The sequence below is a fragment of the Syngnathus acus genome, chromosome 16 (assembly GCF_901709675.1).
Source record: "Syngnathus acus chromosome 16, fSynAcu1.2, whole genome shotgun sequence".
Lineage (NCBI taxonomy): Eukaryota > Metazoa > Chordata > Actinopteri > Syngnathiformes > Syngnathidae > Syngnathus > Syngnathus acus.
In genome coordinates this window covers 14,617,611-14,643,672 of record NC_051101.1, presented here as the reverse complement: position 1 = coordinate 14,643,672, position 26,062 = coordinate 14,617,611, and the positions used below count along the sequence as shown (strand labels likewise).

General features: G+C 50.7%; 5 protein-coding genes and 1 long non-coding RNA gene across 23 annotated transcripts; 4 read left to right on the top strand and 2 right to left on the bottom strand.

The window, feature by feature from the left end:
• The first annotated feature begins 159 nt into the window (after positions 1-159).
• elovl4a (ELOVL fatty acid elongase 4a) lies at positions 160-4,952 on the top strand. 7 transcript variants are annotated; one of them, XM_037273553.1, is made up of 9 exons: positions 315-449; positions 948-997; positions 1,804-1,901; positions 1,979-2,055; positions 2,125-2,312; positions 2,429-2,509; positions 2,722-2,893; positions 3,254-3,381; positions 3,534-4,952. In XM_037273553.1, the coding sequence occupies exons 4-9, from the start codon at positions 1,989-1,991 to the stop codon at positions 3,846-3,848; spliced, it is 951 nt and encodes a 316-aa protein (XP_037129448.1). In that variant the 5' UTR covers positions 315-449; positions 948-997; positions 1,804-1,901; positions 1,979-1,988; the 3' UTR covers positions 3,849-4,952. The 7 variants fall into 7 exon arrangements, with proteins under 7 accessions (XP_037129445.1, XP_037129448.1, XP_037129450.1 ...); XM_037273552.1 differs by lacking the exon at positions 315-449 and adding an exon at positions 609-838; XM_037273555.1 differs by lacking the exon at positions 948-997 and having other exon boundaries at positions 359-449.
• Positions 4,953-5,737: 785 nt separating this feature from the next.
• On the top strand, positions 5,738-11,143 carry LOC119135729 (protein SOGA3). 3 transcript variants are annotated; one of them, XR_005100604.1, is made up of 11 exons: positions 5,738-5,932; positions 6,519-7,326; positions 8,271-8,495; positions 8,574-8,732; positions 8,972-9,040; positions 9,140-9,459; positions 9,603-9,762; positions 9,829-9,901; positions 10,015-10,445; positions 10,517-10,687; positions 10,756-10,874. XR_005100604.1 is itself a non-coding variant. In XM_037273545.1 (11 exons), exons 2-11 carry the CDS (start codon positions 6,568-6,570, stop codon positions 11,115-11,117), a joined length of 2,679 nt encoding a protein of 892 aa, XP_037129440.1. In that variant the 5' UTR covers positions 5,835-5,932; positions 6,519-6,567; the 3' UTR covers positions 11,118-11,143. The 3 variants fall into 3 exon arrangements, 2 of the variants coding, with proteins under 2 accessions (XP_037129440.1, XP_037129441.1); XM_037273545.1 differs by adding an exon at positions 11,007-11,143 and having other exon boundaries at positions 5,835-5,932; positions 10,015-10,687; positions 10,756-10,885; XM_037273546.1 differs by lacking the exon at positions 5,738-5,932 and adding an exon at positions 11,007-11,143 and having other exon boundaries at positions 6,496-7,326; positions 10,015-10,687; positions 10,756-10,885.
• On the top strand, positions 11,118-19,341 carry soga3a (SOGA family member 3a). 5 transcript variants are annotated; one of them, XM_037273540.1, is made up of 9 exons: positions 12,662-13,087; positions 13,145-13,325; positions 13,527-13,694; positions 15,960-16,238; positions 16,321-16,731; positions 16,913-16,992; positions 17,107-18,457; positions 18,977-19,013; positions 19,096-19,142. In XM_037273540.1, coding segments are annotated over exons 1-9 (2,910 nt in total). In that variant the 5' UTR covers positions 12,662-12,686; the 3' UTR covers positions 19,098-19,142. The 5 variants fall into 5 exon arrangements, with proteins under 5 accessions (XP_037129438.1, XP_037129439.1, XP_037129435.1 ...); XM_037273539.1 differs by having other exon boundaries at positions 18,977-19,341; XM_037273542.1 differs by lacking the exon at positions 19,096-19,142 and having other exon boundaries at positions 18,925-18,997.
• Positions 12,096-12,548, bottom strand: LOC119135741. Its single transcript, XR_005100608.1, has 2 exons — positions 12,406-12,548; positions 12,096-12,315 (listed from the first exon to the last, which is right to left on the bottom strand). It is a non-coding gene; the product is annotated as an uncharacterized LOC119135741 (long non-coding RNA).
• A 1,722-nt stretch (positions 19,342-21,063) lies between the features above and the next one.
• echdc1 (enoyl CoA hydratase domain containing 1) lies at positions 21,064-23,347 on the top strand. Of its 4 annotated transcripts, none has more exons than XM_037273567.1 (7): positions 21,065-21,197; positions 21,480-21,548; positions 21,630-21,802; positions 21,971-22,113; positions 22,202-22,254; positions 22,340-22,420; positions 22,507-23,129. In XM_037273567.1, the coding sequence occupies exons 2-7, from the start codon at positions 21,481-21,483 to the stop codon at positions 22,922-22,924; spliced, it is 936 nt and encodes a 311-aa protein (XP_037129462.1). In that variant the 5' UTR covers positions 21,065-21,197; position 21,480; the 3' UTR covers positions 22,925-23,129. The 4 variants fall into 4 exon arrangements, with proteins under 4 accessions (XP_037129464.1, XP_037129462.1, XP_037129461.1 ...); XM_037273566.1 differs by having other exon boundaries at positions 21,621-21,802; XM_037273568.1 differs by lacking the exon at positions 21,065-21,197 and adding an exon at positions 21,238-21,291.
• On the bottom strand, positions 22,998-25,910 carry rnf146 (ring finger protein 146). Of its 3 annotated transcripts, XM_037273559.1 has the most exons (4): positions 25,667-25,910; positions 25,128-25,231; positions 24,972-25,035; positions 22,998-24,723 (listed from the first exon to the last, which is right to left on the bottom strand). In XM_037273559.1, the coding sequence occupies exon 4, from the start codon at positions 24,706-24,708 to the stop codon at positions 23,590-23,592; it is 1,119 nt and encodes a 372-aa protein (XP_037129454.1). In that variant the 5' UTR covers positions 24,709-24,723; positions 24,972-25,035; positions 25,128-25,231; positions 25,667-25,910; the 3' UTR covers positions 22,998-23,589. The 3 variants fall into 3 exon arrangements, with proteins under 3 accessions (XP_037129454.1, XP_037129453.1, XP_037129452.1); XM_037273558.1 differs by lacking the exon at positions 25,128-25,231 and having other exon boundaries at positions 25,624-25,910; XM_037273557.1 differs by lacking the exon at positions 25,128-25,231.
• Between the last annotated feature and the right edge of the window lie 152 nt (positions 25,911-26,062).

The window sequence follows — 26,062 nt, the reverse complement described above, 5'->3', positions numbered from 1 at the left end:
ACCGATTTGCTCGCAATGTAGCAAGAAAACTGATATCTAAATGACATATTTAAATGCACTCAAGCGTCCCTGCACCTTTCCCTGTTTTTCCAAACTCATGTTATAGGACTGCGCTCCGGCCTAAAAGTTTATTTTGATGGCACAACTGCTGTTTTGGGTTGCACCTCGGTGTGCTTGACGACGTCACTGGGGCCCTTGTGCTGACTGCATGCGGCAGGGCAGGCACCCTTTTGTGTGCTCATGCTAAGACAAGACAAGAGCAGAGAAGAGCAGAGCAGAGCAGAGCAGAGCAGAGCAGAGAAGAGAAGAGAAGAGAAGAGAAGAGAAGAGAAGAAAAGAAAAGAAAAGAAAAGAAAAGAAAAGAAAAGAAAAGAGCATCCTTCCACCACCATCCTTACGCATCCAGCGTCAGCTCAATCAAGCTTCGACACGCGGGAACGGGAAAATAGGTGAGATCTTCCAAAATAAAAACAGTATCCATCTCAATGCGTTTGCTTTCCAGAATTCCACTTTATTTTGGAACAGGGACATGAACGCAGCACACTTAAATAGCGTCCGTTTGTAACCTACAGACAGAGCTGCGGCTGCTGCAAAGGCGAGAGAGAGAGAGAGAGAGAGAGAGAGAGAGAGAGAGAGAGAGAGAGAGAGAGAGAGACACACATTCACGCCTTCGCCATCTAAGTCGCCGTGGATGCCGAGCAATTGATACACCCCCCCAAAATAGAGAAAAGAAAAAAAGGCACAACGGCCGATTGGGAGGAGGGAGGTAACACTTATGCGCTCGCTTCATGACCTTGCATTGAATGTCATCATAGACGGATAAAAACATCACGCAAAGGTAATAGGGCATCCTAACCGGTGGAGAGTGCGGGATAGAATTACATTTTTCTTTTGAATCATTCGTGTTGTCCCCAACCGTTGTAAGGACTGTTCATTTGATTTTGAAGCCGGAAATAGCTGAACGGATGCGCTTAAGAGAAGCGTTCATCCTTGCTAGGTGAGGGCCCGACGGAATGAGAGAGTGCATGCCGCAGAATGCAAATGCGCACAATCTAATGAGCTCTATTCAACCTCTTAGAAATGCAACGTGCTTGATCATTTTTGCTCATTTTGGGGTGTAACGCTTGAATCAATAAGAGGCCCATGATGGACGGACGGACGGACGGATGGATGCATGGATGGAGGAATACTGCAGCAGGCTTGGGCAAATGGGCTGTTGGTGATTGGGGATGGGTGTCACCTTCGTTTTCTTTTTTTGGAATATATCAAGGCAAGGGTTGACTATTGTCCTTCTCATCCTCCTCGCGTCTGCTGCCCGTGGTGGAAAAAATGTGCCCCGGCACATGCTCCCTGCCTGCATGCCTGCCTGCGTGGCTGCCTGCCTGCGTGGCTGCCTGCCTGCGTGGCTGCCTGCCTGCGTGGCTGCCTGCCTGTCCGCCTGCCTGGCCCGCCCGCCCGCCTGCCTGCCCGTCCGCCCGCCCGCCCGGCTGCCCACCCGCCTGCCTGGCCGCCTGCCTGGCCGCCAGCCTTTGTGCGCGGGCTGAAAAAGGGATTTTTTCTTCTTCCAAAAACGAATAATAATTGGACGATATTCTACCCGAGAAATGTGAACCTGCACTTGTTTCAATTACGCATAGACAGTGTTTGTGAACAACAGGCAGGCCTTGTTTATATTTGGAATGGCTTCATACATCTGCAGTTGGCACTATTTAACAAATGATGTCCAGCCAGACTATTTATGGGTCCTTTTGTGAATGTTTACGTATGTGGCTTAAGCGTCTCCTATTCATTCCATCATGCCAGGTATTGGAGCATTTGGCGCTGCGGTCTCATCTACCACTGCCAGCGCTGTAGCAATCAAAAGGGGAAGAGGTTTGACTACAACAGTCGTACGAAAAAAAGTCTGAATCCTAAAAAAGTCCATTTGCCATGAGTTGCGCCACCGGCGTCATTCTGGAATCTGTTTTCTTCATTTCAGATCAGCAGACATGGAGATTGTCACTCATCTAATTCACGAGACGGTAGGATTCTACAAATGGACCTTAACGATTGCAGGTAATCCAAACTAAGAACCTCGGCAGGCAGCCTTAAGCAGCGGCGAATGCGATGTTGTCCTTCCTACAGACAAGCGCGTGGAGAAATGGCCCCTGATGGACAACCCGCTGCCCACTCTAGCCATCAGTGCATCCTACCTGCTCTTTCTCTGGCTGGGGCCCAAATACATGAAGAACAGGGAGCCCTTCCAGCTTCGCAAAACACTCATTGTCTACAACTTCAGTATGGTCTTCCTCAACTTCTTCATCTTCAAAGAGGTGAAGGAAGGAAGGATTTTGCATCTTGATGATAGACACCTTAGACAATGAGCGTGGCGGCGTGTCTTTCATTGTCTGTTTGGGACTCAAATGATATCCAATTTGGCTCCCGCTAGCTGTTCATGGCAGCCAGGGCAGCCAGCTACAGCTACATCTGTCAACGAGTGGACTACTCCGAGGACCCCAATGAAGTCAGGGTGAGTGCAATGTGCACCGTTTCAGATGCTAACAGCAACTGCTGCTGTCAAGCAGAAGAAGCCAAAGCTCAGGTGATCTGCTTGCTCTGCATAAAGTAGCAGCCCTGACATGACATAACATCCCTAAGCTCTCTTGAAACGTTCCAATCAGTGTGCTGGAGCTAAGGTCTCTTGAAAGGTTCTAATCAGGCTTTTGGCTGTCCCCCGCTCAGGTGGCAGGGGCCTTGTGGTGGTATTTCGTCTCCAAAGGCGTCGAGTACCTGGACACGGTCTTTTTCATCCTGAGGAAAAAGTTCCGGCAGGTCACCTTTCTGCACGTCTACCACCACTGCACCATGTTCACGCTCTGGTGGATCGGCATCAAATGGGTGGCTGGAGGACAGTGTGAGTGGCGGCCGGCCGGCCGGCCGGCGGGCGGGCGTTTGGCCGGGGCACCGGCTCTAGGCAGGCGGGCGGGCGTTTGGCCGGGGGCACCGGCTCTAGGCAGGCGGGCGGGCGTTTGGCCGGGGGCACCGGCTCTAGGCAGGGGGGCGGGCGTTTGGCCGGGGGCACCGGCTCTAGGCAGGCGGCCGGGGGCACCGGCTCTAGGCAGGCGGGCAGGCCATTCCTAAGCTGGACCCGAGCCTTCGGCAATCAAAACAATCCAATCAGCCATGCCGCCATAGCACATGGCGAGGATTTGTGTTTCCAAAATGAGGAATGTAGGCACTTAAAGACCAGACGAACTGCTTGTTGTCTTTTCAGCCTTTTTTGGCGCACACATGAACGCGGCAATCCATGTGTTGATGTACCTCTACTATGGGCTGGCTTCCTGCGGTCCGAAGATTCAAAAGTACCTGTGGTGGAAAAAGTACCTGACCATCGTCCAGATGGTAACACATCAGATCATTTTGTGCGCGTGTGCGTGAGCCAAATGGCCTATATTTGTCAGTGTTTGATTTGTCATTCTTTTATTCCTTAGCAAAGGCCTGTGATGGCTTGAGGTTTCATTTCTCCTCAACGGGTTGTTCTGCTTGCCTCTCAGATTCAGTTCCACGTCACCATCGGCCACACGGCTTTGTCGCTCTACGTCAACTGCGACTTCCCCCACTGGATGCACTACTCCCTCATCTGCTACGCCATCACCTTCATCGTCCTCTTCGGCAACTTCTACTACCAGACCTACCGCCGCCAGCAGCCCAGGCGCGCCGACGCCTCCTCCAAGGCAGGCAGGGCCGTCTCAAACGGGGCCCTCAATGGACTCAGCAATGGTGCGGCGGCGGCGGCGGCGAGCAAAGATGACAAGCCGCAGGAAAACACCAGCAGGAGAAAGAGGAAAGGAAGAGCAAAAAGAGATTAGAGGACGCTGAGGTAAGCTCCATCTGCAGAAGACCTTCTTGGATGGATGAGCTCAATGTATTCATATCAAGACGCCATGAAACTAGCTTGTGGTGAGCCAATGTTGTTTAGCCAGGAACAGATGCAAAGGTCAAATAGGGCAAAATACACTCGCGTCAGATCCAAGTGTTTCTGCGGCATGGGTCGGATGGGGAATCCCTCCCTCCCTTTGTTTGTTTGTTTTTTAAACATAATTGTACACCGTTTCTTCCCCCTCACATGTATAAAGCAACTGTCACGCTAACGTGGCACAAGTCTTCATCTCGTCCATCATTTGAAAAGATGTCTTCATCCAATCAAAGGACAGACAGCATGTCAAGACCAAGTGGTGCGTTCTTGAGCTTTTGGATTCTTTTGAGCTTGGATGTGATTCTTCCGCTACTTACGGAGGGGGTCGTGCACTTCAGAGCTCAACGTGATATCAAAGTGTAAAATATGATACTATTTCTGTATGCATTGTACGATTTCTATGTCCCTACTTGTGTGTAATGTGATGACGTGGACCTGATTTTAGGATGTTTGATTCTATTTATGGCATTATTTGATCGCTTGTCTCGTAGACAGTTGTACACAAAAGGGTCCGGTTGTTGTTTCAAGAATCAATATCTTCCTTTGTTTTGATCAAATACTTTGAAAGGGTTTACTTTGATATTCTTAGTCCATGTCTTCAGCTGGCTTGAATGTAAACAACCATCAAGTGAAAATAAAAGACAATTATCCTATCCTTCATTTCTATAAAAAGCAGGATGGGGCAACTTCTATACTGATTCTGTGTATGAATCACTCACGGAGAATGACTGCTCTGTTTATTTATTTTCCAATTTTCATTTTATTTTCTCTGGTCATGTGCAGACATTTTTACGATTCTTCTTCTTATTATGATGATGTCAATGAGAATGCGCGTGTGTTTGTGTTGTATATATGACACTGCGATTTTTTGTACTCTGCGCCCTGCTTGTTTGTTGGCCACCTTACTTTTGTGTTGTTGTTCTGCTTTTTTCAAGTACAATATTGATTGAAACAGAAAGCCCATATATGGATATTAAAAAACAACCTTGGATTCCGATTGCATTGTGTACTTCTTTATTCAGATAGCAAACATGAGATTTTTTGGATTCAAATTCAAATAAGAGGTTGAGCTCTAACATATTCCTTTCAAAAGGATGCAGGTCACCCCACGGAATTGTCCACGGATGGCCCACTTTGCCATCCTTTAACAAAGGTTTCTATGGTAACCAGTAAGCACAGATGTCAGATGCGGGACCCCACTTGCATGCCCCCATCCATCCATCCATCCATCCATCCTCCCCCCTCCTTGGACATGCTGAGGTGTGTCTGCTTTTGTGTGTTGCTCAAAACAAAATGGGATTGATTGGTGAACATGTACCTTTTACACAATGATCATTAGGATCATTTGTATGCAGATTTTCAAACTCCATGCTGTATAAGATTGAATGCCAGCGGTCTTTGTCTAAATTTAGACCGACCGGATGGAGTAGCGTGTCATAAAATCAATACTATGGATCACGAATGGGAACGCGCACATGGGCGAGCGCTCTTGATCGGGTGCGAGCGAGCGAGCGAGCGAGCGAGCCCTTCCGAGCTCACGCGCACATCGGTTTGCAAGAGAATGAGTGACACATGCAGCCACTTGATCAAATGTTTGCACATGCACCAAGGAGTAGCCCAAAAAAAAAAAAAAAGCTAAGTTTCCCCTGCAGGCAGGCAGGCAGGCAGGCAGGCAGGCAGGCAGGCAGACAGGCAGACAGGCAGACAGGCAGGCAGGCAGGAAGGCAGACAGACAGGCAGGCAGCCAGGCAGGCAGGCAGGCAGGCAGGCAGGCAGCCAGGCGGTCCACCAATGAGAGCGGGCCGCCCAGCCAGCGATGATGTCATGTCATGAATATGCAAATTGCCGGCTGGCGGTTGGGAGGCTCTGGAGTCGGCCGGCCGGCCCAGCCGGAATCCCCTCTGCCTGGCTGCCTGGCTGCCTGCCTACTTGCCTGCCTTCATCACCCACCACTGAGCTTCAGCATCCGCCTAAAAGGTAAGAAGAGAACATGAGTCGTCGTCCTATTTGATCAGATGGGTGTGACCTTGCAGAAAGAGCATTTTGGACTGTCGGTGAACACGTTTAGACCTTCTGGCTTCCAACGTTGACTTACTGTTGCTTTTCACAATGGGTCATTGGAAACCCAAAGCTACTAGAAGCTAGCTGCTTTTGTTTGTCTGGAGTACAATTTCATCAAGCAAATACAATTGGAGAATAGGCGAATGTTTGGAGCTGAACACATGATGCTCGGGCAAATGAAGGAAAGTACAAGCGGCTGTGATTTTCCCGAGTACCTGAGTAACAGTGAGTCATCATCGTGCATGTTGGAAAAGAGATGATGGCTGCCGGCCGGCAAACACCGTATCATAAAAAGCAGCTCGTCGTCCAAGTCAGGATGAAAGACGTGGTTGCCATCCGTTTGACTTGATTTGTAAGTCAGCATGAAAGACGTAGTTGCCGTCCGTTTGACTTGATTGGTTCTCGAACACAAATAGCCTTTGACTTTGCCTCTTTTGGGTTTGTTCTTGTCCACACCCAAAGCGGAGCTTACCTATGCAATCGCTGCGGTGTTGGGTTACAGCCGCAGACTTAGGGGGCTATGGATGAGCTGAGCCTCTGACATCATCGCCATGCAGCAGCAGCAGCAGCAGCAGCAGCAGCAGCAGCAGCAGCAGCAGCCGCCATCGTCGTCCGCCGACATGCCCAGGCAGGCGGCGGACAATAGCAGCCGGAAGCAGGCGCGCCCCTCCTCGCCCGCCGGCCCCAAAGCCAGCACGCCAAAAGGGAGCAACCCCTCCAAGCATCTGGTGGTGGTGGTGGGCGCAGGGGGAGGAGGGCGAAGCAGCCGAGGTCATTCTCCTGTCTCATCGGGCAGGGAGCGGCAGCAAGCCAGCGGGGGCGCGCCCGCCGCTGTTCAGCTCGCCGGTGCTGAAAGCCCCACGTTGAGCCGGGCCGCCGCCCCTGCCGCGTCAGAAAGAGGCGGCCAAACGTCCGACCACTCCAGCACGCGCCCCGACGCCTCCTGCCCCCCCAACCCCCGCGTGGTGTCGGACCAGCCCTGCGCGAGCAAATCCCCCAAATTGAGAAATAAAAACCAGAAAGGAGGAGGAGGAGGAGGCGGAGGAGGAGGGGACGCCTCTGCTGCAACCACACCGAAAAGCTCCAAAAGCACAGTCGGCTGCGGAGCAGGCTTCTGGAAGGAGGGCTGCTTGCAGTCCGAGCTGATTCAGTTTCACCTGAATAAAAGCTTAGGGAAGAAAGGAACAAAGATGCAGGCCAAAGCAGCCTCCCCCCCTGAGCCTCAGCCCACCCCAAAAGTGGCCCCCCAGCAGGACCAGACGCTGCTAGAGGAGGTGGAACGGCTTGAGGATGAAAATGATGACCTTAAGGTAAATTCTCAGCCCATTTTACAACTTGTGCATGCAGTGTCACTGCCCCGCCTGCGTGATGTCTTCCATTTGCTGCATTGTAGGCTGGGCCGGGCCATCCCATGCCATGCCATCCCATGCCATGCCATGCCATCCCATGCCATGCCATCCCATGCCATGCCATGCCATGCCATGCCATGCCCTGGGTTTGCTGCTTTTAACTATTGTTCACTTTGAACTCTTGTATGTCTGCGCTATTGCGTTGCAACTGTCGGGGATGAAAAAACAAAACCAAACCAAAAAAACGACATCAAAATGACACCAAACCTATACACATCATATCATAGATGCTTTAAAGCAGGGCTCTCAAAGTCCAGTCCTCGGACTACATGTTTTCCAAGTTTCCCTCGTTCAACACACCTGGAATGCGGCCCCCGAGGACTGGACTTTGAGACCCCTGCTTTAAAGGGACGGACAGCGTGTAAAAGGTTTTGATATTTCATTGTTCACTTATTTTAGAAACCCACTATCCATTTCAGAATGACTCTTCTATCACATCAATGTCCTTTTAAGATATACTCAAAGGTCCAGTTATGTGACCGAGGGCGTGCGTGAGTCACCTCCAGGACACTGACATGCCTCGTCGCCAGCCACCATCTTTCTGCTACATAGCCAATAGCAAATGTGCAACAATGGGAAGACCCGAAATGGTTTGTGACATTTTGCTGGCGGCACCTTGACTGAAGCCATGGACCTAGCTCGACTTGCTGCAGTCAGTACTCGTGCTTGAAAATGCAAGCGCTTTGAATGTAGGTCAGTGCATTCTGTCAACCGCTAGATGGCACTAAACACGTGAGGAAGGCGTTTGTGCAGTTTTTCCAAACTACGCCACGTCCAATCTGAATTTGCTGGACATTTGAAATGGAGTTGTGAAAGCCTATTCAGTCCTATTGTTTGTTTCCAAGACTGAAATTGAGGAGATGCGAGCAGAGATGGACGAGATGCGGGACACTTTCTACGAGGAAGACGCCTGCCAGCTGCACGACATGCGCAGGGAGTTGGAGAGAGCCAACAAGAATTGCCGGATACTCCAATATCGCCTGAAGAAGGCAGAGAGAAAAAGGATCCGCTTCACAGAGAGCGGCCAAGTGGATGGAGAGATGCTCCGAAGTCTGGAGCAAGACCTCAAGGTACGTACGTAGGTGACTTTTTCTTTGCACTGGCCTCCCTCAAGCTTGCATTTGCATGCTCCCCCCCTCACTAAACAGGTGGCAAAGGACGTGTCTGTGCGCTTGCACCATGAGCTGGAGAACGTGGAGGAGAAGAGGACAAGGACGGAAGAAGAGAACGAGAGGTTAAGGCAGCGACTGATAGAGGTGGAAGTCACAAAGCAAGCTCTTCACAACGAGCTCGAGAAAGCTAAAGAGGTGAGGATCCCAGCCAGGCAAAACAATGGAAGAGTCTGCTATCAAGGAAGTTCTGTGGCTGGCTCACAAAATGGATGTGACATATGAACAAACACGTGTGCCCTCCGAGTAATAGAAAGCGCTGTTGGCAGATGAAGTAACATTCAGCAACAACAGCAGATGATGACGGTGATGACGATGATGATGACGGTGGTGACGATGATGATGATGATGACGACGTAAACCCTGTTTCCCTTCAGCTGTCCCTGAAAAGAAAAGGAAGCAAGGATCTGCAGAAAGAGAGGAAGGCTCAGCAGACCCCAACCGAGGTGAGTGACCTGACGGAGTCTGCCGAGAGCGCAACCTTCGCTACCTCGGCCTTGGATCAATCTCTCCAAGTAAACCGCGTCCCTCGCCGCTAATCGCAGGAAGAAAACCAGGATCTGAAGTGCCAAGTGGCCTTCATCAAAGAGGAGGCGCTCTTGATGAGGAAAAAGATGGCAAAGATAGACAAGGAGAAGGATCGGCTGGAGCAGGAGCTGCACAAGTATCGCTCCTTCTACGGGGACGTGGACAGCCCGCTGCCCAAAGGCGAAGCCGGGGGCCCGCCCAGCACGCGGGAATCCGAGCTCAAGCTCCGCTTGCGCCTGGTGGAGGAGGAAGCCAACATCCTGGGGAGGAAGATTGTCGAGTTGGAGGTGGAAAACAGGGGGCTCAAGGCCGAGTTGGACGACATGAGGGAAGACAGGTAGGTAGGATGTGCTCAAGGACCAAATGGTGGCTGGGCCGGGCCGGGCCGGGCCGGGCCCGTCCGACCGCCCGCCAGCCCAACCGACCGCCCGCCCGCCCGCCCTCGGTCATTGCCAACGCTCCTCGTCCTTTGCTCGCTAGTTTGGTGGCCGCCGGAGCGGATGGCGACGGGCGCGGAGGGCAGCAGTGCAGAGAGCAGAGCGAGGCGCTGTCTGAGCTCAGGCAGCAGCTGCAACTGGTGGAGGATGAAGCAGAACTCCTGCGCAGGAATTTAGCAGATGTGGAGGAGGAAAACAAAAAGGTCAGCACCAGAGTGGGCTTTTTTCGGCGCCACATTTTTCACAATGCCCTTCTCTTTTGCTTATAGGTTACAAATGAGCTGAACAAGCTCAAGTACAAAGCTGGATCCCATGAAGCTGGCACCAGACACGGGGGAGGAGGTCTGTTTTGCCTTTCTTCAAAGAAAAAAAGAGGGAGGGAGAGAAAATGTGTGAAGCCCTCCTCCTGCCGGGTGGAATCTCATTTGCACCGTTGCCTTGTTTCCACATCCCAGGAGGAAGCGAGCCGGCTAAAATGGACGCCCTCCAGGAGGAGCTCAAGGCAGCCCGTCTGCAGATCAATGAATTGAGTGGCAAAGTCATGCAGCTCCAATATGAGAACCGAGTGCTGCTATCTAACATGCAGCGCTATGACCTGGCTTCGCACCTGGGCATACGAAGCAGCCCACGGGACAGTGATGTTGAGAGCGACGGGGGGCGGGACGATGACACCCCCTCGGGCGTGGGCTCAGGCTCGGCCGCTGGCTCTGGCTCTGGCTCTGGCTCTGGCTCTGGCTCTGGCTCGGCCTCTGGCTCTGGCTCTGGCTCTGGCTCTGGCTCTGGCTCTGGCTCTGGCTCTGGCTCTGGCTCTGGCTCCTCACCTCGCCTCCTGCCACCTCACCGTAAACGGGAGGGCCCCGTTGGAGGCGAGAGTGACTCGGACGAGGTGAGGAACATCCGCTGCCTGACCCCAACGCGCTCCCTCTACTCACCTGTGGAGAGCCGTTTTTTATCCAGAAGCCCGAAGGAGCGGCAGCAAATGATAGACATCCGAACGGAGGCCGAAAGGCTGGGCCGAACCGTGGACCGGCTCATTGCCGACACCGGCGCCATCATTGCTGAGGCTCGGGTGTACGTCACCAACGGCGAGCTCTTTGCTAGCTTGGACGACCAAGACGAAGGTGCTAGGTACGTACGTGTTAGCTAGACGTGTGGCTATAGGTCTAGCCTTCCACTGAGGAACGCTGGCTTTGCAGGATCCGAGAGCATGAACTGCTTTATCGGATTAACGCGCAGATGAAAGGCTTCAGGAAGGAGCTGCAGGGCTTCATTGACCGCTTGGATGTTCCTAGACAAGATGACAAAGAACCAGAGGAACCTCTCTCCGTAAGCTTGATGCATTACTGTGCAAGTTCCCGAATAATTGCAGTGGAAAAATTGTCGCTGGCTTTTATGCTAACCCTTGTTCTCCTTTCCCCCCTTTTTGTTTTTGTTTGCACTCACAAAGATGTTTCAGCCCATTATTTTGCTGATCCTCATTCTTGTTCTCTTTTCCTCACTCTCTTATGCCACCATTTTTAAACTTGTATTTCTTTTGACTCTTTTCTTTGTTCTGTAGGCCTCACAACTGAATGTCGTATGTACGTCTTTATGTTTTTTGTCATTTTTCCTTTTATTTCATGTCGCGCTTTGTTCAATTTTCTTGATCAATTTGCAAGCACAGCTCAAGCCATCCCTCCCTCCATCCATCCATCCATCCATCCATCCATCCATCCATCCATCCATCCATCCATCCATCCATCCATCGCTTGGGATGACTTCTATAGGGGACCAAACACCTTGGGGGCCATAGTGGAGGACTGGGTGAGTATGCAAAAGTAAAAAATGATTGGAATGGAGATCTTTTGTGGGTGCTGTGTTTGATGCCAGAGTTGCCTCGGTCAGCTTTTTGCAATAATATGAGCTGGTGACAGTAACGTGCAGACTGTCATCATTTTATTGACTGAAAAAAGCAGCTATATCACATTGCTTTGCCTTGTCATGTGCTTTTTGAAATCTCGTGAACACTCAGTAACTTGTTTTCCCTGGAAAAGGAGCCGACATTTATGCTCCTGTTTTTGGAGTCAAATCAGAATGTTTATGTGCAGTAAATACGCCGACGGACGGACGGACGGACGGACTCCTAAGGACACAAATGAGGTGGCACTAAAAGTTACTCCTTGTTGTGCTGTTACTCCCTACTGTAGCTGTGCGCAGCATTTACTGGGCTCTAACAGGCATCAGCAATGATAGACAGCTCCAGTATAGTATGCGCTTGCTACTTTATTTCAAATCCTAACTCAGACAGCACAGAAGCAAGCGGCTTAACACATTCGTCATGGCCGTGAAACGGAGCGAGAGAGCGAGAGCGAGAGCGAGAGCACGGATCCAGCTGTGGGAAGTCCCTGTGCAGTTGTTTTGAACTAAGCTTGGTTGGCCATTCTTTGAACTCTTCTCTGCCTGAAATGTAGACTGCATTCGAGACGAGGTAAGGGCTCATTTCTGGCTCATTTGCTAAGGTTGTTGTTGGACAGAGGAATGAAACAAATACTAGCTGTTTGCTGAAAAAGCTTTCTTGCTGCTTGAAGCTTGCATTTGCGCTGCATCTCGTTTTGACAACTTACTCTTGGCAAACTTGCTACGTTCTAAGTTCGTGCGTGGATTTGTCCATTGCCATGGCGATAGCGTCAGGTCAGGTCAGGTCAGGTCAGATGGTGCTTTGAAGACGACATGGGCGTTGACCGGCCGCTCGAGGTCTCCTTCAGACTCGATCCTGTCTGGCGTTTGGAAAGTCAAGTCATGGTTACAGGGGGTAAAAATACTCCCGCTGGAGTGGGCTCGATGATATTTTTGGCACCTTCTCTTACCGGAGAGCTAGCTGGAGCGCTTACTGCTTGGGCGCCTGCGTGGCTGCCTGCGTGGCTGCCTGCCTGCTCGCATGTCCTCGCTGGCCGTGCCTTCATTTCAAGCACGGTAGTACAAAGGAAGGAGCGGACATTGAAGAGTGAATCTTGTGTTTGTTGAGACACCAAGGGGGCCATGACGTCCTGCACCAGGACTGCTTGCTGTAGGAAGCAAGCGCTCGCTGCCTGGCCCTCTGGGGATTTGGCCGGCTTTGGATAAAAAAAAAAAACAAAACTCCAGGTTGATGACTTTTTCAGCACCATCACGTACTTTTAATTTGTTTTTTTATTTGAGAAGGGGCAGCGGCATGTGGAATGCGCTTCGAAACGGTTCAGGGCCGCACAGCGCAGCCGGGGGTTACGTCCCGTCTCAAGGATGGGAGTTTGTACCGTGCAGCAGAATCGAGAGGACTGAAAGAGGCAAAGGCAAAGACCGCAACGCACTCAGGAGGATTTCCTCTCCGCCCACACTTTTCAGTCATATCTCCGAGAGCCGCTGCGACCGTGGAGGTGCAGGTGGCACGGGGGGGACGAAACTAGAATTCCTCAAAGAACAAATGTCGTCCGGCCCCGAAGCCCAAGTGCAGCCACATACGCGCCTCAAAGAACAAATGTCGTCCGAGACCCAAGGCCAAATGCAGCAGCGGCGGCGGCAGCAGCAGCAGCAGCAGCAGCAGGAGCAGGAGCAGCAGCTGCAGCAGCTGCAGCTGCTGCATACGCGCCTCAAAGAACAAATGTCGCCCGAGCCCGACAACCAAGCCCAAATGCAGCAACATACGCGGCTGAAAAAGAAAATTGAGGAACTGAAAAAGCGCCACGTTCAGGATAAAGTGGAGTGGATGCAGGATAAGGAGTCACTGCTCAGAGAAGTGGCTGACATACAAGTAACTACACAACACCAATTAGTGTCAAGTCCAAAATCTGGATTTTAGAGTCAGCCCAGCCCAGTCTGGTCCAAGGAAGGAGGATAAGTAGCGTCGAGTTTACAAAATGAATTTTGTGTACACTATACTTGATAGCGCCTCAAAGCATGCTGTGCTAAATTTGTGAAGCAAATGACCTAGCTTGAATTTGTCTGTGTGCAGACAGGGGAGAACCGGAGACTTTTGCTGGACCTAAAGACAGTGTTGGAAGAAGTGCAGGTGGAGGTGAAGCGAGAGGAAGAGAAGAGGAGTGATTTGCAGCTGCAGTACACTCGAGACAGATGCGCCTGGGAGCTGGAGAGGGCTGAGCTCAAGTGCCGCCTTGCACAGGTAGGCTAGCTGTCTGTGGGTGGCGGGCGGGCGGGCGAAGAACAATGTTGCTCGCTCGTCAAATGCTTGGCCATGGCTTTCGATGCTGAACGTTGCCGTCAACCGCTCAAAAGGCCGAGAACCCAGCGATGGAGACAAATGTCCTGAGCCGGTCAAAACAAACTCATAGTGTTATCCTATTTGGCTACAGAATACATGATTCATTCAACATCAAATAGCTCTTTCCCATATTGACAGCGCAAACACCAGAGGAAATATGTCTTGCGCTTTGGGTGAGCTTAGCTTCATTGTTCTCATGGAACATCCTTCCACACTCTTGCCTGTTTACCATTTGGCAAATATGCATGTTCCCTTTGACTACAGCAGCAGCTGCAGCAGAGTGAGGAGGACTTCAAAGAGCATGTGCTTGTCCTACCTATGCCAAGCTAACATGATCTGTTTGTCTGCATGATGAGAAAAAATGGGGAAACTCATTTGGGTCAGGGAGCTGCTCTTTTCATTGTGGCTTGCACAATTGTGCGCTATGCACCGCTCACTCCCTCCACATGTTTGACCCCAAGCAAAATTCAGGATGGTTTTAGAATGGCCAGATATTTCCAAGCACATTTTACTTTGTGCTGTTGATTTATGAAGACTGCTGGCAGCCAGGCCCAGCCCCCTGGCCCAGCCCCCTGGCCCTGGCCCCGCCCACTGGCCCCGCCCACTGGCCCTGGCCCCTGCCCCCCTCCTCTGCCTAGTCTCTTCCCCAACCCCAGGAATGTGACATGAGTGTCCCCTATTTATAGTGGGTCACCGTAGCGACACACTTACTGTTCGCATGTATTCTCTGCCACCCACACAGGCATGATGGTAAAAGAGTGCATGCACTTTGTGCATTGGTAACTTTGTTTTCTTTCAACTACCGAAATGTAGCTGTACCACGTTTGCGTTTCCTTGCACAGCTCTTTCAGTATTTGTTCACCTTTCGAATCAGTCTGCGATTCAAGGTAACGTTACAAAGTGTCTGGAGCCTTGAAAAAAAAGGAGGACTTGTCTATAATGTGCAGGCAGGCAGGCAGGCAGGCAGGCAGGCAGGCAGGCAGGCAGGCAGGCAGCCAGGCAGGCAGGCAGGCAGGCAGGCAGGCAGGCAGGCAGGCAGGCAGGCAGGCAGGCAGGCAGGCAGGCAGGCAGCCAGCCAGCCAGCCAGCCAGCCAGGCAGGCAGGCAGGCAGGCAGGCAGGCAGGCAGCCACGCAGGCAGGCAGGCAGCCACGCAGGCAGGCAGGCAGGCCACAGGCAGAAATAGCAGCATGACTACCAAGGCTTGTAAGACTTTTGTCACTGACACACTTCTCTCTCGCTCTCTCTCTCTCTCTCTCTCTCTCTCTCGCTCTCTCTCTCCTGCTTAGCATTTTTCTGGATCTATTCTAGCCTTAGCACACGATTCTTTGGAGATTGACCACAGAATGTACTGCAGCATAGTCACATTTCTTCACTTTGCTTAAATGAGCTCCATTTCATGGAAGACATTTGAGGCGAGCTTTCACGCGATTCCATTTTGCACATCAAATCAGACCAACTTGTAATATACTGTCACATTTCCGTGAAATCCAGAGTCTCTTGTCGATATCAAATCAATTATGTTGAATCAAAAGGTCTTTTTGAAATCAGAACCTTACCCTTGAACTTTACGGTTAAGTGAGTGGTACATCTTTTAATGAGCACAATATTCTAAAGAAATGAATCCAATTGGACTGAATTCATTTTGTTAAAAAATAGCTCAACTATCAAATTTTGCAGATGAGTAACAGTACCAAGTTAAACTTGTCACTGTGATCATGTGAGCTGTATCCTGTGTTGCTGGAGGGAAGCATGGCATGGCATGGCATGGCATGGCATGGCATGGCATGGCATGGCATGGCATGGCATGGCATGGCATGGCATGGCATGGCATGGCATGGCATGGCCTCTCAAGCAAGTTCTCACAGGATATTTTCCTATTTCTGTCTTCCCTCTTTCCTGCTAACATTGATCCCACGCTGCATTATTTTCCCCAATTCCATAACCTTCCTTCCTTCCTTCCTTCCTTCCTTCCTTCCTTCCTTCCTTCCTTCCTTCCTTCCTTCCTTCCTTCCTTCCTTCCTTCCTTCCTTCCTGCCGCTCCTTCCTTCCTTCCTGCCGCTCCTTCATTCTCATCATTCCTTTTTTTTTTTGGTGTCCCATCTGGCTCTCATCCCTCTTTCCATCTCTGTCCCCTTGCATTCCTTTCTGTGTTTGCTTCTCTTCAGCTGGAATCCAAAGGCAGCACCGGCGGAGTCCAATGCGCGGAAGGTTCCGACCCAGCAGCGGCGAGCTGCGAAAAGCGCAGCGAGACGCCGAGGCTCCGTCTGGACGAAGAGAGGCCACTTCTGGCGGCGGCGCGCCGGAGCGACATGGAGCTGCGCTGTCGCCTGGAGCACAACGAGAAGAATTGGTTGAAGGAGAAAGCCCAATTACTGGAGAGATTTGACATGGAGAGGAGTGAATGGGAGAGCCAACTGAAAGATATGCAACGCAAAATAGAAGAGGTACGTTCAACCTGCATTTCGGATTATTCTTGAACGAACGAACGAACGAACGAACGTGACGCTTGCCATTTTTCTCTTGTAGTTGTACTGCGAGGTGAGGGCCAAGCGAGAGGGGGCTTCCGGCCGTCGGAAGGAAGAAGAAGAAGAAACGCCGAGTGTGCGCTCACTCAGCTCTGGTTCCGGCGTGCTCAGTGACTTGTCCCAGACGCAGAGCAGCGGCAGTCAGCTCCTCGAGCCCTTAGCCGACATCGGGAGTGAGACTCGGCCGACGTCAGACACACTCCGTCGAGGAGATCTGTCAACTGGCAATGAATGCGGGTGGAAAGATGCTGTGAACGCTTGCGACTTTGAAAGCATTTTCCGTCAATCGAATGGAAACGGACGGGCCACCGAGGCGGTGAATGAAGAATATCGATGCGTTGGAGAAAGTCCACTGTTGCTTGAGTGGCGTCATGCCAGTGAGAAGAAGAAAAGCCCCACTGCTCTCAACGCTGTGAGTGATCACCGGTTACTTTTCTGGGATCAAGGTCAAATGATTGAAAGTATTGAGCTGAAAGATCCGCGCATCTCCATCCATCCATCCATCCATCCATCCATCCATCCATCCATCCATCCATCCATCCATCCATCCATCCATCCATCCATCCATCCATCCATCCATCCATCTCTTCCAGGCTCTGAAGGAGATCGCTCGTGTCAGTGAGGAACTTTGTAGCTACCGGGATGAGATCCAAAAGAAGAGTGAGGAGAAAAGGTAGGAAAGTCTTCTAGCTGAACATTCAGACACGAGTAAGTCATACGACGTCAACATAGCATCTGAATCGGAATGAAACGCACAAACGATACATCCTTGCTGATTTTCTTTCAGATCGAGTCGATCTGAGCGGCGCCTCTCACCACAGAAGGACGCGGATAAAAGTGCACTCAGGTCAAATGAGGCAACATGTGATCTCAGCCAAATCTACAATCCACTTCAAGAGTTGGAACACTGGACGGCCCTGTCACCCGATGACAGGGAAAAGAATTCCACTGACGACGTAGGGAAAAGCCCCGTAGCCCCCCCCGTTCCACCTCGCAGCTTCTCCCGGACTCCCTCTCAAACTGACACGGAACTCCACATCCCCGAGTCCCCCCCCGCAACAGCAAAGTGCCACGGGCCGTGTCTCAGCCTAGACCAACCGTACGGCAGTCCGTCCGTTGTTAGAAAGTTCCAAGCCATGTTGCGAGAAAATGAAGGAAAGGTTTTTCGAGACGGCGCCGTGGCATCGTACTCTGCTCCCGATTGCGAGGGCTGCAGCGGCGGCGGCGGCCACAAGCGCTGGTCTTGCCGTCCGTTCACCGGCACCAAGTTGTCAGTCCAGAAGAGTTTCTCCGAAGCCAACATACTGACCCGGGCCCGCTCAGCCTCCAACCCTGCTATGCCTCCGCTTGCCAAGGAATTATCTGTAGATTGGCTCATCTCCTCCCCGGAAATCTCACCGACCCGTCCCAATTTGCAGAGCTCCAGGAGAAACGTCATGTTGGAAAAAAAAACGGCAGAGTTCAACAGAACTTTGTTTCAAGCCGAGGTGGGCCGACACGTTCCGCAAGCAGATGATTGCCGACCGGAACCCGAACCGGACCAGTGTTTACTTCCCTTGCGTTGCCCCGAAGATATTGAAGACGCATCAGCCGCTCCCACTTCACGTCTCCCCGAGGTCAAAGTGGAGCCAAATAGCGGCGAAGCGGCCACAATGACAAATTGCACATCTCGCAGCGTCGACGGAAGGCAAGGGTCAAGCGCTGGCCACGCCTTAAGCCCTCGCAGCCTTTCTGAGGTCCAGAAAAAGGTCCAAAGAGCAAGCGGAGCAGCCGACGAGCCTGCAAATCCCTTTTCCCGTGGTCACCATGCAATAAAGGGAGCAAACGTCGGGCCGCTCGACATCTCACTTCAGGAGCCTTGGACTGGGAGCCAAATCGCCAAAGCGGCCTCTGTTTCTCCGACGGAGCGCTCCAGACCTGGCAAGCTGAAAGAGCATCCCTGGAAGCCCCTCACTCTTGCCGCCTACCCCCGCCCCGAGGGTTCGCGCTCCAACTACGGAGCGTTGGAAAGAATTCTCAAGCACTATGCGGCTGAGGACCAGACGGATGGCATGGGACTAAAGGTGCGAGAGCAGCGGCGTCCAGCTCCTCCTCTGCGACTCGTTGGCCAATGTGACGACGTACGGCAGCCGCTGCAGGTGGTTTTTCAGCTTTGGTCTACTGCGATGCTTTCCTTGGAAATAGTTGCAAGGCATGCTTTGCATCTTTTTACACTTCAACAATATGTCACAGTAACGTCCTTCCACTGCAAAAGTCTTTGTGTGGTTGGTGACACAAGCTGTGTCTCTCGCTCGCTCACTCACGTACGTACGTCTAGCAGTTGGGTCCGTCCGTCCGTCCGTCCGTCCGTCCAAGACTTGAGCTGTCAATCTCCCGCTCGCTCGCTCGCTCCATTGTGCCCTCCTCACTTCTCCCGCTCCATTCTGCTGAGGATTGCAGCTTGATGAAGGGCAAACCCCAAAAAGCGGAGCTTTCCCATTCCCTTCATAAGCATTCCCGCACTGTGCAAAATGGGTTTGCATTCCCGCACTGTGCAAAATGAGTTTGTTGGCATTTCCCTGAAATCGGCAGCTTTTTGTACGTTTCTTTGTTTTTCCCCTCACAGGACAAGGCTGACAGTATTAATGCTGTTTGAAACAACTTGTTGTTGTCCCCAGGTCCAAGACGATAACAGATGGGAAAACATGACACCATGTAAAGTATTTGGAGCGCTCCATTTAATAGTGGCTCGAACGGTGTTATCATCTTTCATGTTAATTCATGTGTTTGGCCACAGGATGGAGTGGAGGCGCCTCCACCCAAACCCAGAAGGTCTTCACCAAGCCAAGCGACGTGCGCCTTCCCGGCGGCCAGCCGCTCCCTCCCACCCTCGTCTCCAATCTTCTTTTGATCTTCACCTCGCAGCGGTGAACTCGGAAAAACCTGAGCTTTTCTATTCAGCCCGCACCACTGTTGGACACAGGAACTCTGATCTCCTCTGTCACCCATTTGAGTTTGCTTCCAAATGAATAGCAGCTTAAGTTGTGCTGTAACATGTCCAGCATTGGGATTTCCTTGGCTCAGGTCTCTATGGAAGCTATCGATTGACTATCTTCATCCTCCAAACTGAAGGTGATGCAATCTCATCATCAAAATTGAACTGGATGTATGAAAAAGAGATACAATGGCACGACGGTCGGTCATGTTGACGTCAGATCAATTGTGTCATCATCATGCTCATCATCAACTGGTCACCTTTCTGCTTTGAATGTAATGGCTGTTGGATGTCCGCTCGCTACCTTACGAGCATTTTCGGTTGAATACATACGTAGTCGTTTGTGATTTCCCTTTGATAACTTTGCATGCTTTGGTTTTTTGCATTTGAACTCCACTTTGAAAGCTGATGTTTCTCACGCCATTCTTACAATCATCTCATTGTAGTGGATTGTTGCTGACGTTACCTAGATTGTGCTTTGTTTCCTCTGCCGCGTGGATCGCCATGCTTACTGAACAAGGACAAGGCCTTGTTGTTGTTGCTATTTCTACTCATGAATGGGAGGAACATGTCAGGACTTGACTCAGCTGAGTATCATAGCGGGGCAAAGAATTTGACCCCATCACTCTTAAAGTGATGCCTCTGTTGTCATCAAATAAGGACAAAGAGGAATGTTCAACGCATTTGAGTCCCTTTGTCACATCTACTGTGCCCAAGGAGTGGAACAGGCCCGCTCTACAAAGGGAAAAACGAAGGAAGCCGTGCACACATCCGAGATGGACTGGAATAACGGGTGCCTCCCTCCCTCCCTCCCAACCAACCAACCGCCCGAACTCTCCACAACGCTATGGTGCCAGAAATCCTAGCCTCGGACGTCGTATGGCTATAAATATTGTCATGGCTTCGTGATGCAGGGCCAGGACCTCACTTGGCTCCCTCCCTTCTCTGTTATGTTTGCAACCATTGCTTTTCTCTCCGAGTGGCTCCAGCAACATTAACGTCGAGAAAAAGGTGGCACCCCAGTGCTGAAGTGATGAAGGGACACGTGCCCCTCCATCCCTCCCTCCCTTTCATCAAAACCATGATGTCAAGATCCGTCACAGTTTGTTTCCTTGTTTTAATGTCATGGGTTTTGGTTAGCGTGTCTGTGTGCTCGCCCCTCCCTCCCCTGTCTGCTCACAATCTATGTAATTGGCGTCCGCGTCACCTGCCTCTCTCTGTCTCTCTCGTTACCTGTCTTGTATTTAAGTCCTGTCTGCTTGTCACTCCCCGTCGGATTGTTCTCGTCTCATGTCTTCCTGTTTCTTTTGGTTCCTGTCTTTGCCAGTTCTGTTCAGTTGTTCACGTCCCTAGTCGAGCATCTATAGTTTGTCTTTTGAGTTCGTTCAATAAACCCTGGTCCGAGCTGCATTTGGTCACTCGGCTCCATACACTCCATGACACATGATCGCTCGCCTCCACTTTCGTAAGGTAAAAAAGAATCTTTTGAACAAATTGTCCTTTTCTCTTGGGACGGGCAAGGAACCATTTTTTTTGTTTTGTTTTCATTTGTGTCTCATCGCAATTTTCTATTTTCGCTTTAGAAATAAAAAAAATGAAAATCATACCGTTGTTATTATTCATTTACTTTCTCTTTTCAGACAACCAAGGAGCAAATCAAGCTGTATTTCAAAGTTGATAAGCGAAAATCAGCGGTTACGAGGTCCCGGGCTAATGTTTCTGACCAAAAGTTCAAAATATGGAAATTCTCATCAATTGTGGATAGCGTCCTCCGCCGGCAGGAGGTCAATTTCCCCCCTTCGCTAGGTGGCGGTAATGCGCCTGAATGTTGGTTGCAAAACGCCATTCAAACAAGACAAGGAGCAAGCTTCCGGCTTTCGGAGGTGTTCAGTTTGACTTTCCAGGTTGGTTTTACACGTTTATGCTGCACAAGTGAGAAGTAAACAACATCAAGTGTTTAGGAGGTTCACAGCAAAGAACATGTTTTAACCAAGTGCTGTGTGTATAATTTAACTTTATGGTCGGTTGCTGTTGTACGACACTGCATTGTCGTGGAAGCAATCTAAACAGTATCCACCCACATACGTCATGTGCGTGCTTGCGTGCTTAGCTTTTTACAAGATTGTGCAGCAAAACCAATCTGTTGGCCGCAAAGCTCACATTCTGCTTTTGTTCCCAAGCTTAAGGATGATGGTTATCCACGCAGTGAGGCTTCATTGGCTGAGAGAGAGCCATGTGTGTGGCAGATGGTCCAGGTATCCTATTTTTCTCAGTCAAATTCACTGCAGACATCTGTCTCTGCATTCTGGTTCAATGTGACTTTTCATGTCCTCAAGGATGTGGCAAAGACAGATGAATGACAGCGTTTACACCAAGGTGGACTTTGACCAGGAGGAAACCAAGGCCAAGCTGCTGGGCTTCCCTGGAGGTTCTGTTGATCTTTGCAAACAGGAGTGTGGCATTGCCATCCTCACAATCAACAACCCTTCCCACATGAATGCCTTCACCGGTAAGAATTCTCAAGAACCACTATCCTACCTGGACAATGAAATGCTCTTTGCGACGCACCGAGCTTTGTTTTTCTGGTGAAATGTTTGTTTGCTGGTGAGATTCTTGTCATATAAAATGGAAATGGTGGTGCTCGGTTGAGTCAAGAAGCGCTGCTCTTCTATCCCAGGTGCTATGATGGTGCAGCTGGAGGAAAAAGTCAGCCAACTGGAGCAGTGGTCAGATGGAAAAGGCCTCATACTTCAGGGTGCTGCGGGAACTTTCTGTTCCGGATCAGACCTTAATGCTGTCAAAGCGTTATCCAAACGCCAAGTATGACGACAGCTGAACATTTTCAGCAGCTGATGGCCGCATTTCATTGACTCAAACGCTCACAAGTGGTGTCGCTTTTGGGTTGTAGGATGGCACGGAGATGTGTATGTTTATGCAGAATGTTCTAACAAGACTTCTCAGGTAAGGGAGGGGCTATTTTTATGCTTGTTGCTTTCTATCATTGAAGCACAGCAGTGCAGTGTATGTGTATGCGTTCCCAGTGCAGGCTGCCGCTGATCTCGCTTGCTCTTGTGGAGGGGAGAGCTCTGGGCGGAGGTGCGGAACTTACGACCGCCTGTGATTTCAGGTGCGCACAGTAGTTATTCGATGCTTGCCCCCGTGAGCGTCGCTTTGCAGGCTACTGCTCCTTCAAGTCGGATCCTTCTTTTTCAGATTGATGGCACCTGGCAGTGTGATCCAGTTTGTCCACAAACACATGGGTTTGGTCCCAGGCTGGGGCGGAGCCGCTCGACTCGTCCGTCTCGTCGGAAGCCAAACGTCCCTCAAGTTGCTCTGCGGTGCGACAAAAGTGGAGCCTCAATTTGGCGTCCAGATTGGGCTGGCGGACGGAGTGCTTGAAGAGACTCGGGTAGAGGAAGGTGTGGGGACTGTCCATCAGCAGGCTGAAAAGTGGCTCAGTCGCTACACGACAGGGCCTCCCGCAGTCGTCCAGGCTATTAAAAAGGTTGCCTTGTCAGGGAGAGAGCTCCATCTAGTGGACGCTCTGAGGACTGAGAAGGACGTCCTGGCTTCTGTTTGGGGAGGACCGGCCAACCTGCAGGCACTCGCCACAAAGTCCAAACACAAGTGAGCGAGCGAGCAAGCGAGCGCATTATAGTCACTCATCATTTTCCCTCTGCCAAGAAAAAGACGAGACCACGCTAGAACGATGAAATGACCATTTATTAATTTAAAAACATAAAAAAATGCCAAGCGAAAACTGTTAGCAAAAAATGCATTCCCAACGGAGATAACCCAAGCATGTAGAATAAAAGTTGAAACTTTGTGATTTGGAATGGCATCGTCATCTCGCACGTTGCACAAAGCCAACAAGAGCCTTTTGCCTGGTGAAACAAAATCTCTCTCTCTCTCTCTCTTCAAACATGCACCAGTTTGACTTCATTTTAGCTCCACGCCGGTGAAGATTTCAAGATCTGAACAATTTGCACTTGACAGATGGAATGCTGATATCAAAAGTCAATGGGCAATAAAATCATTAATTCAGTAGCCTTTACCATGTTGTAAGCCTCAAGATGAGTTCACATAGAAAAAGTGCACAGAGAATTTGCTAAATCTGAAACAAACTAATTTGGGAGTTAGTGGAGTGAGGAGTTCCATGCGTGTTTCGACTTGGCAGGCAGGCAGGCAGGCAGCCGGTCGCACAGAGCTGCTGGAAAACGCGCCAAATAATGAACGAACGAGAACCCAAAAGGATAGAATAAATTAACAGAAGAGTAATTGGACGATGCAAAAAGCTCACACCTCAGTCACTGTACACTGACCATCGGGCATTCGGGACCTTGCGCCCGTCGATGACAAAAGGGGCAAAACGGAGTCTGCGCCGGGGAGGAGGGCCCTGTCCTCCGGATTCAGTCTTTGCCGCCGATCCTCCCACGGCTCCACGTTCTCGCCGTTACCTCCTCCCTCCCCTTGGTGGTGATCTTCTTCCCCGTCGTCGCTCCAGTCTAAGGAGGCCGATTCAGAAGATCTGGAGGGTAAAGCCTCGTCCTCTTGGTCTTCTTCCTCTCCTTCCCCGGATCGCTCGTGTAATGGAGTGGGCCTGTGGCTGATTTGCAGTTGTGAGAGGGCGTCCTCCGGAGAGGGGCTGGTGCCAGGTTGAGCGCCCAAGGAAGCAGGGGGTCTGGCAGCGGGCGGAGGGGCCGGCGTAGTAGAAGGGCCGCCGCCAGCCGCCGCGGTGTCGGCTCCGTCGGCAGAGTTTTCTCTCCCTGCCGCCGCCGCCGTGAGAGCCTCGGTGTCCAAACGCAGTCCGGCCACACCCTTCTTGGGAATATCCAAAACATCCCGCTTCATCTTGCGTCTGCGTCCGTGCTCATTGCGCCTGTACTGCACCATGTTCTCCAAGTCGGCCACATACAAAAAGCCGGCGATGAGCATCTCAGCCGTTTTCTTGCCCTTGGAGAAAGCGTCTTCCAGCTCGCGGCTGGTTCGCACGTCATACTGCCACCAACCGTTGCGGCCCTCGTAATACCAGGCGTGATCGCTCACTTCCCCGCCCCGACCGCCCGCAGAGGCTTTTAACTCCTCCGGGGAGAGAAGTGTGGGCCTTTCCAGGAAGTCATCCGGCACTTCCTGTCTGCAGAGAGCGCAGCGCTTGCTCTGCCAGGATGCTCCCTTCACACAGAGGAAACAGAAGATGTGATGGCACGGGAGTTGCACTGGGTGGACGCAGCTCTGCAGACAGATGGCGCACTCTGGTACAGAGAGGGCAGGCGATGTGTTGTTGGAACCGGGACACGACGATTCAGCGCTGCTACCAGCGGCACCGTTGCTGCCGCTGGCGCTGCTGCTGCCGCTGCCTTTCTTACTTGGGGGAAGTGGGCTAACAGGTTGGTCTACTTCCCCAGTACTAGCCATCCTTCTTAGCACGTACTGGGGATTGGGACAAGGAAGAGTGGGTGAAAAGAGGTTACAGTCGGCAAATAAAAAATTCAATGTATATAAAACGAGCAGTCAAAAAACAATGTATCCCAATGAGTCTACGACGACATCGTAGCGTGCATTTACCATAATCCTTCACCCAATAAACGAAACAAAACAAACTTGAACATCAAATGTACAATGACATCCTTGTGGGATACAGGCTAAACCAAGAGAGGGCTTTGAACATGCATACTCACATCAAGTTCCCTTAATGTTCATGTATCATGAGCTGTGCGGATGGATGGCCTTTCCAGATGACACCTATAAAGAAGTCAACCAAAAGATGGTATCAAATTGTTAAAGATAATTTCAGAAAGTGTGAACGTTTACGAGCCACTCAAGCTGGAGTTGACAAAGCATTTCGACAGCTGTTAGGGAGTGTTGTGAACAAAGGGTCACTCTGTTCATTGTCTGAGTCGGCTAATCGCTCTACATTGATGCCGGTGGCCTCTTAGCACTGAAAAGAAAAAAGGAAAGCAGCTCACGTTTTTGCCACTGACAAAAAGCAGCTTACGTTACCAACTAGTGGACAACAAAAGGCTAGCAAAGTCATATTTGCATGAACCTCACTGTGTTGTTGAATGACAGTCGGATGAAATGACGTTTGAGAAACGACACAAAGCAAATGTGTTTTAACATATATATATATACATACGAGTAACACTGGCTACATGGCAGAAGAAAAACCGCGAACAAGTAGCTTGTAACGGTGGACTCTGTGAACGCCACTGCTTGCTAGTTGCTACAGCTAGCTCAGCTGAGGGCAGTAATTGGACTCCAGCAAATAGACGGGGTTCATGTGATGGCGCTAGCTTATTTTAGCAGGTCGACATTAACAACAAGGAGCACCTTTCCTCTCGGGTCTCAGTCCAAGCAGCTGCTACGTACATACCGTACTGTGGTTATATGTGGTTGTCCAATTCTTCGGAGGATCTCAATTCAAATAAAGAGGCGCCAATTGCAAACGTCAATCCAACAAATGCAAATGTTTTCGGGGTTTGTTTTTCACCGTATAAAAAGAAAGCTGTTGGTGACGCGTTCAAGCGACCTCGAAATTCTCATCTTCAAATGACGACGTCACATCCGAGTGGTTGACGTCGCACTTAACAACTCCAAATGAAGCCAGACGCCGCCGTCCAACATGTTTATTCGTTGGGATACATTATTCTTGTGTATCAAATGTGACAATGACAAATAAAGATCTATTCTATTCTTAGATCCCTTTTGGAAAAGACGTCGAATCAAAGGGAGCCGATGCTAAATGACGTGTTGTGCTTGACTTTGACAA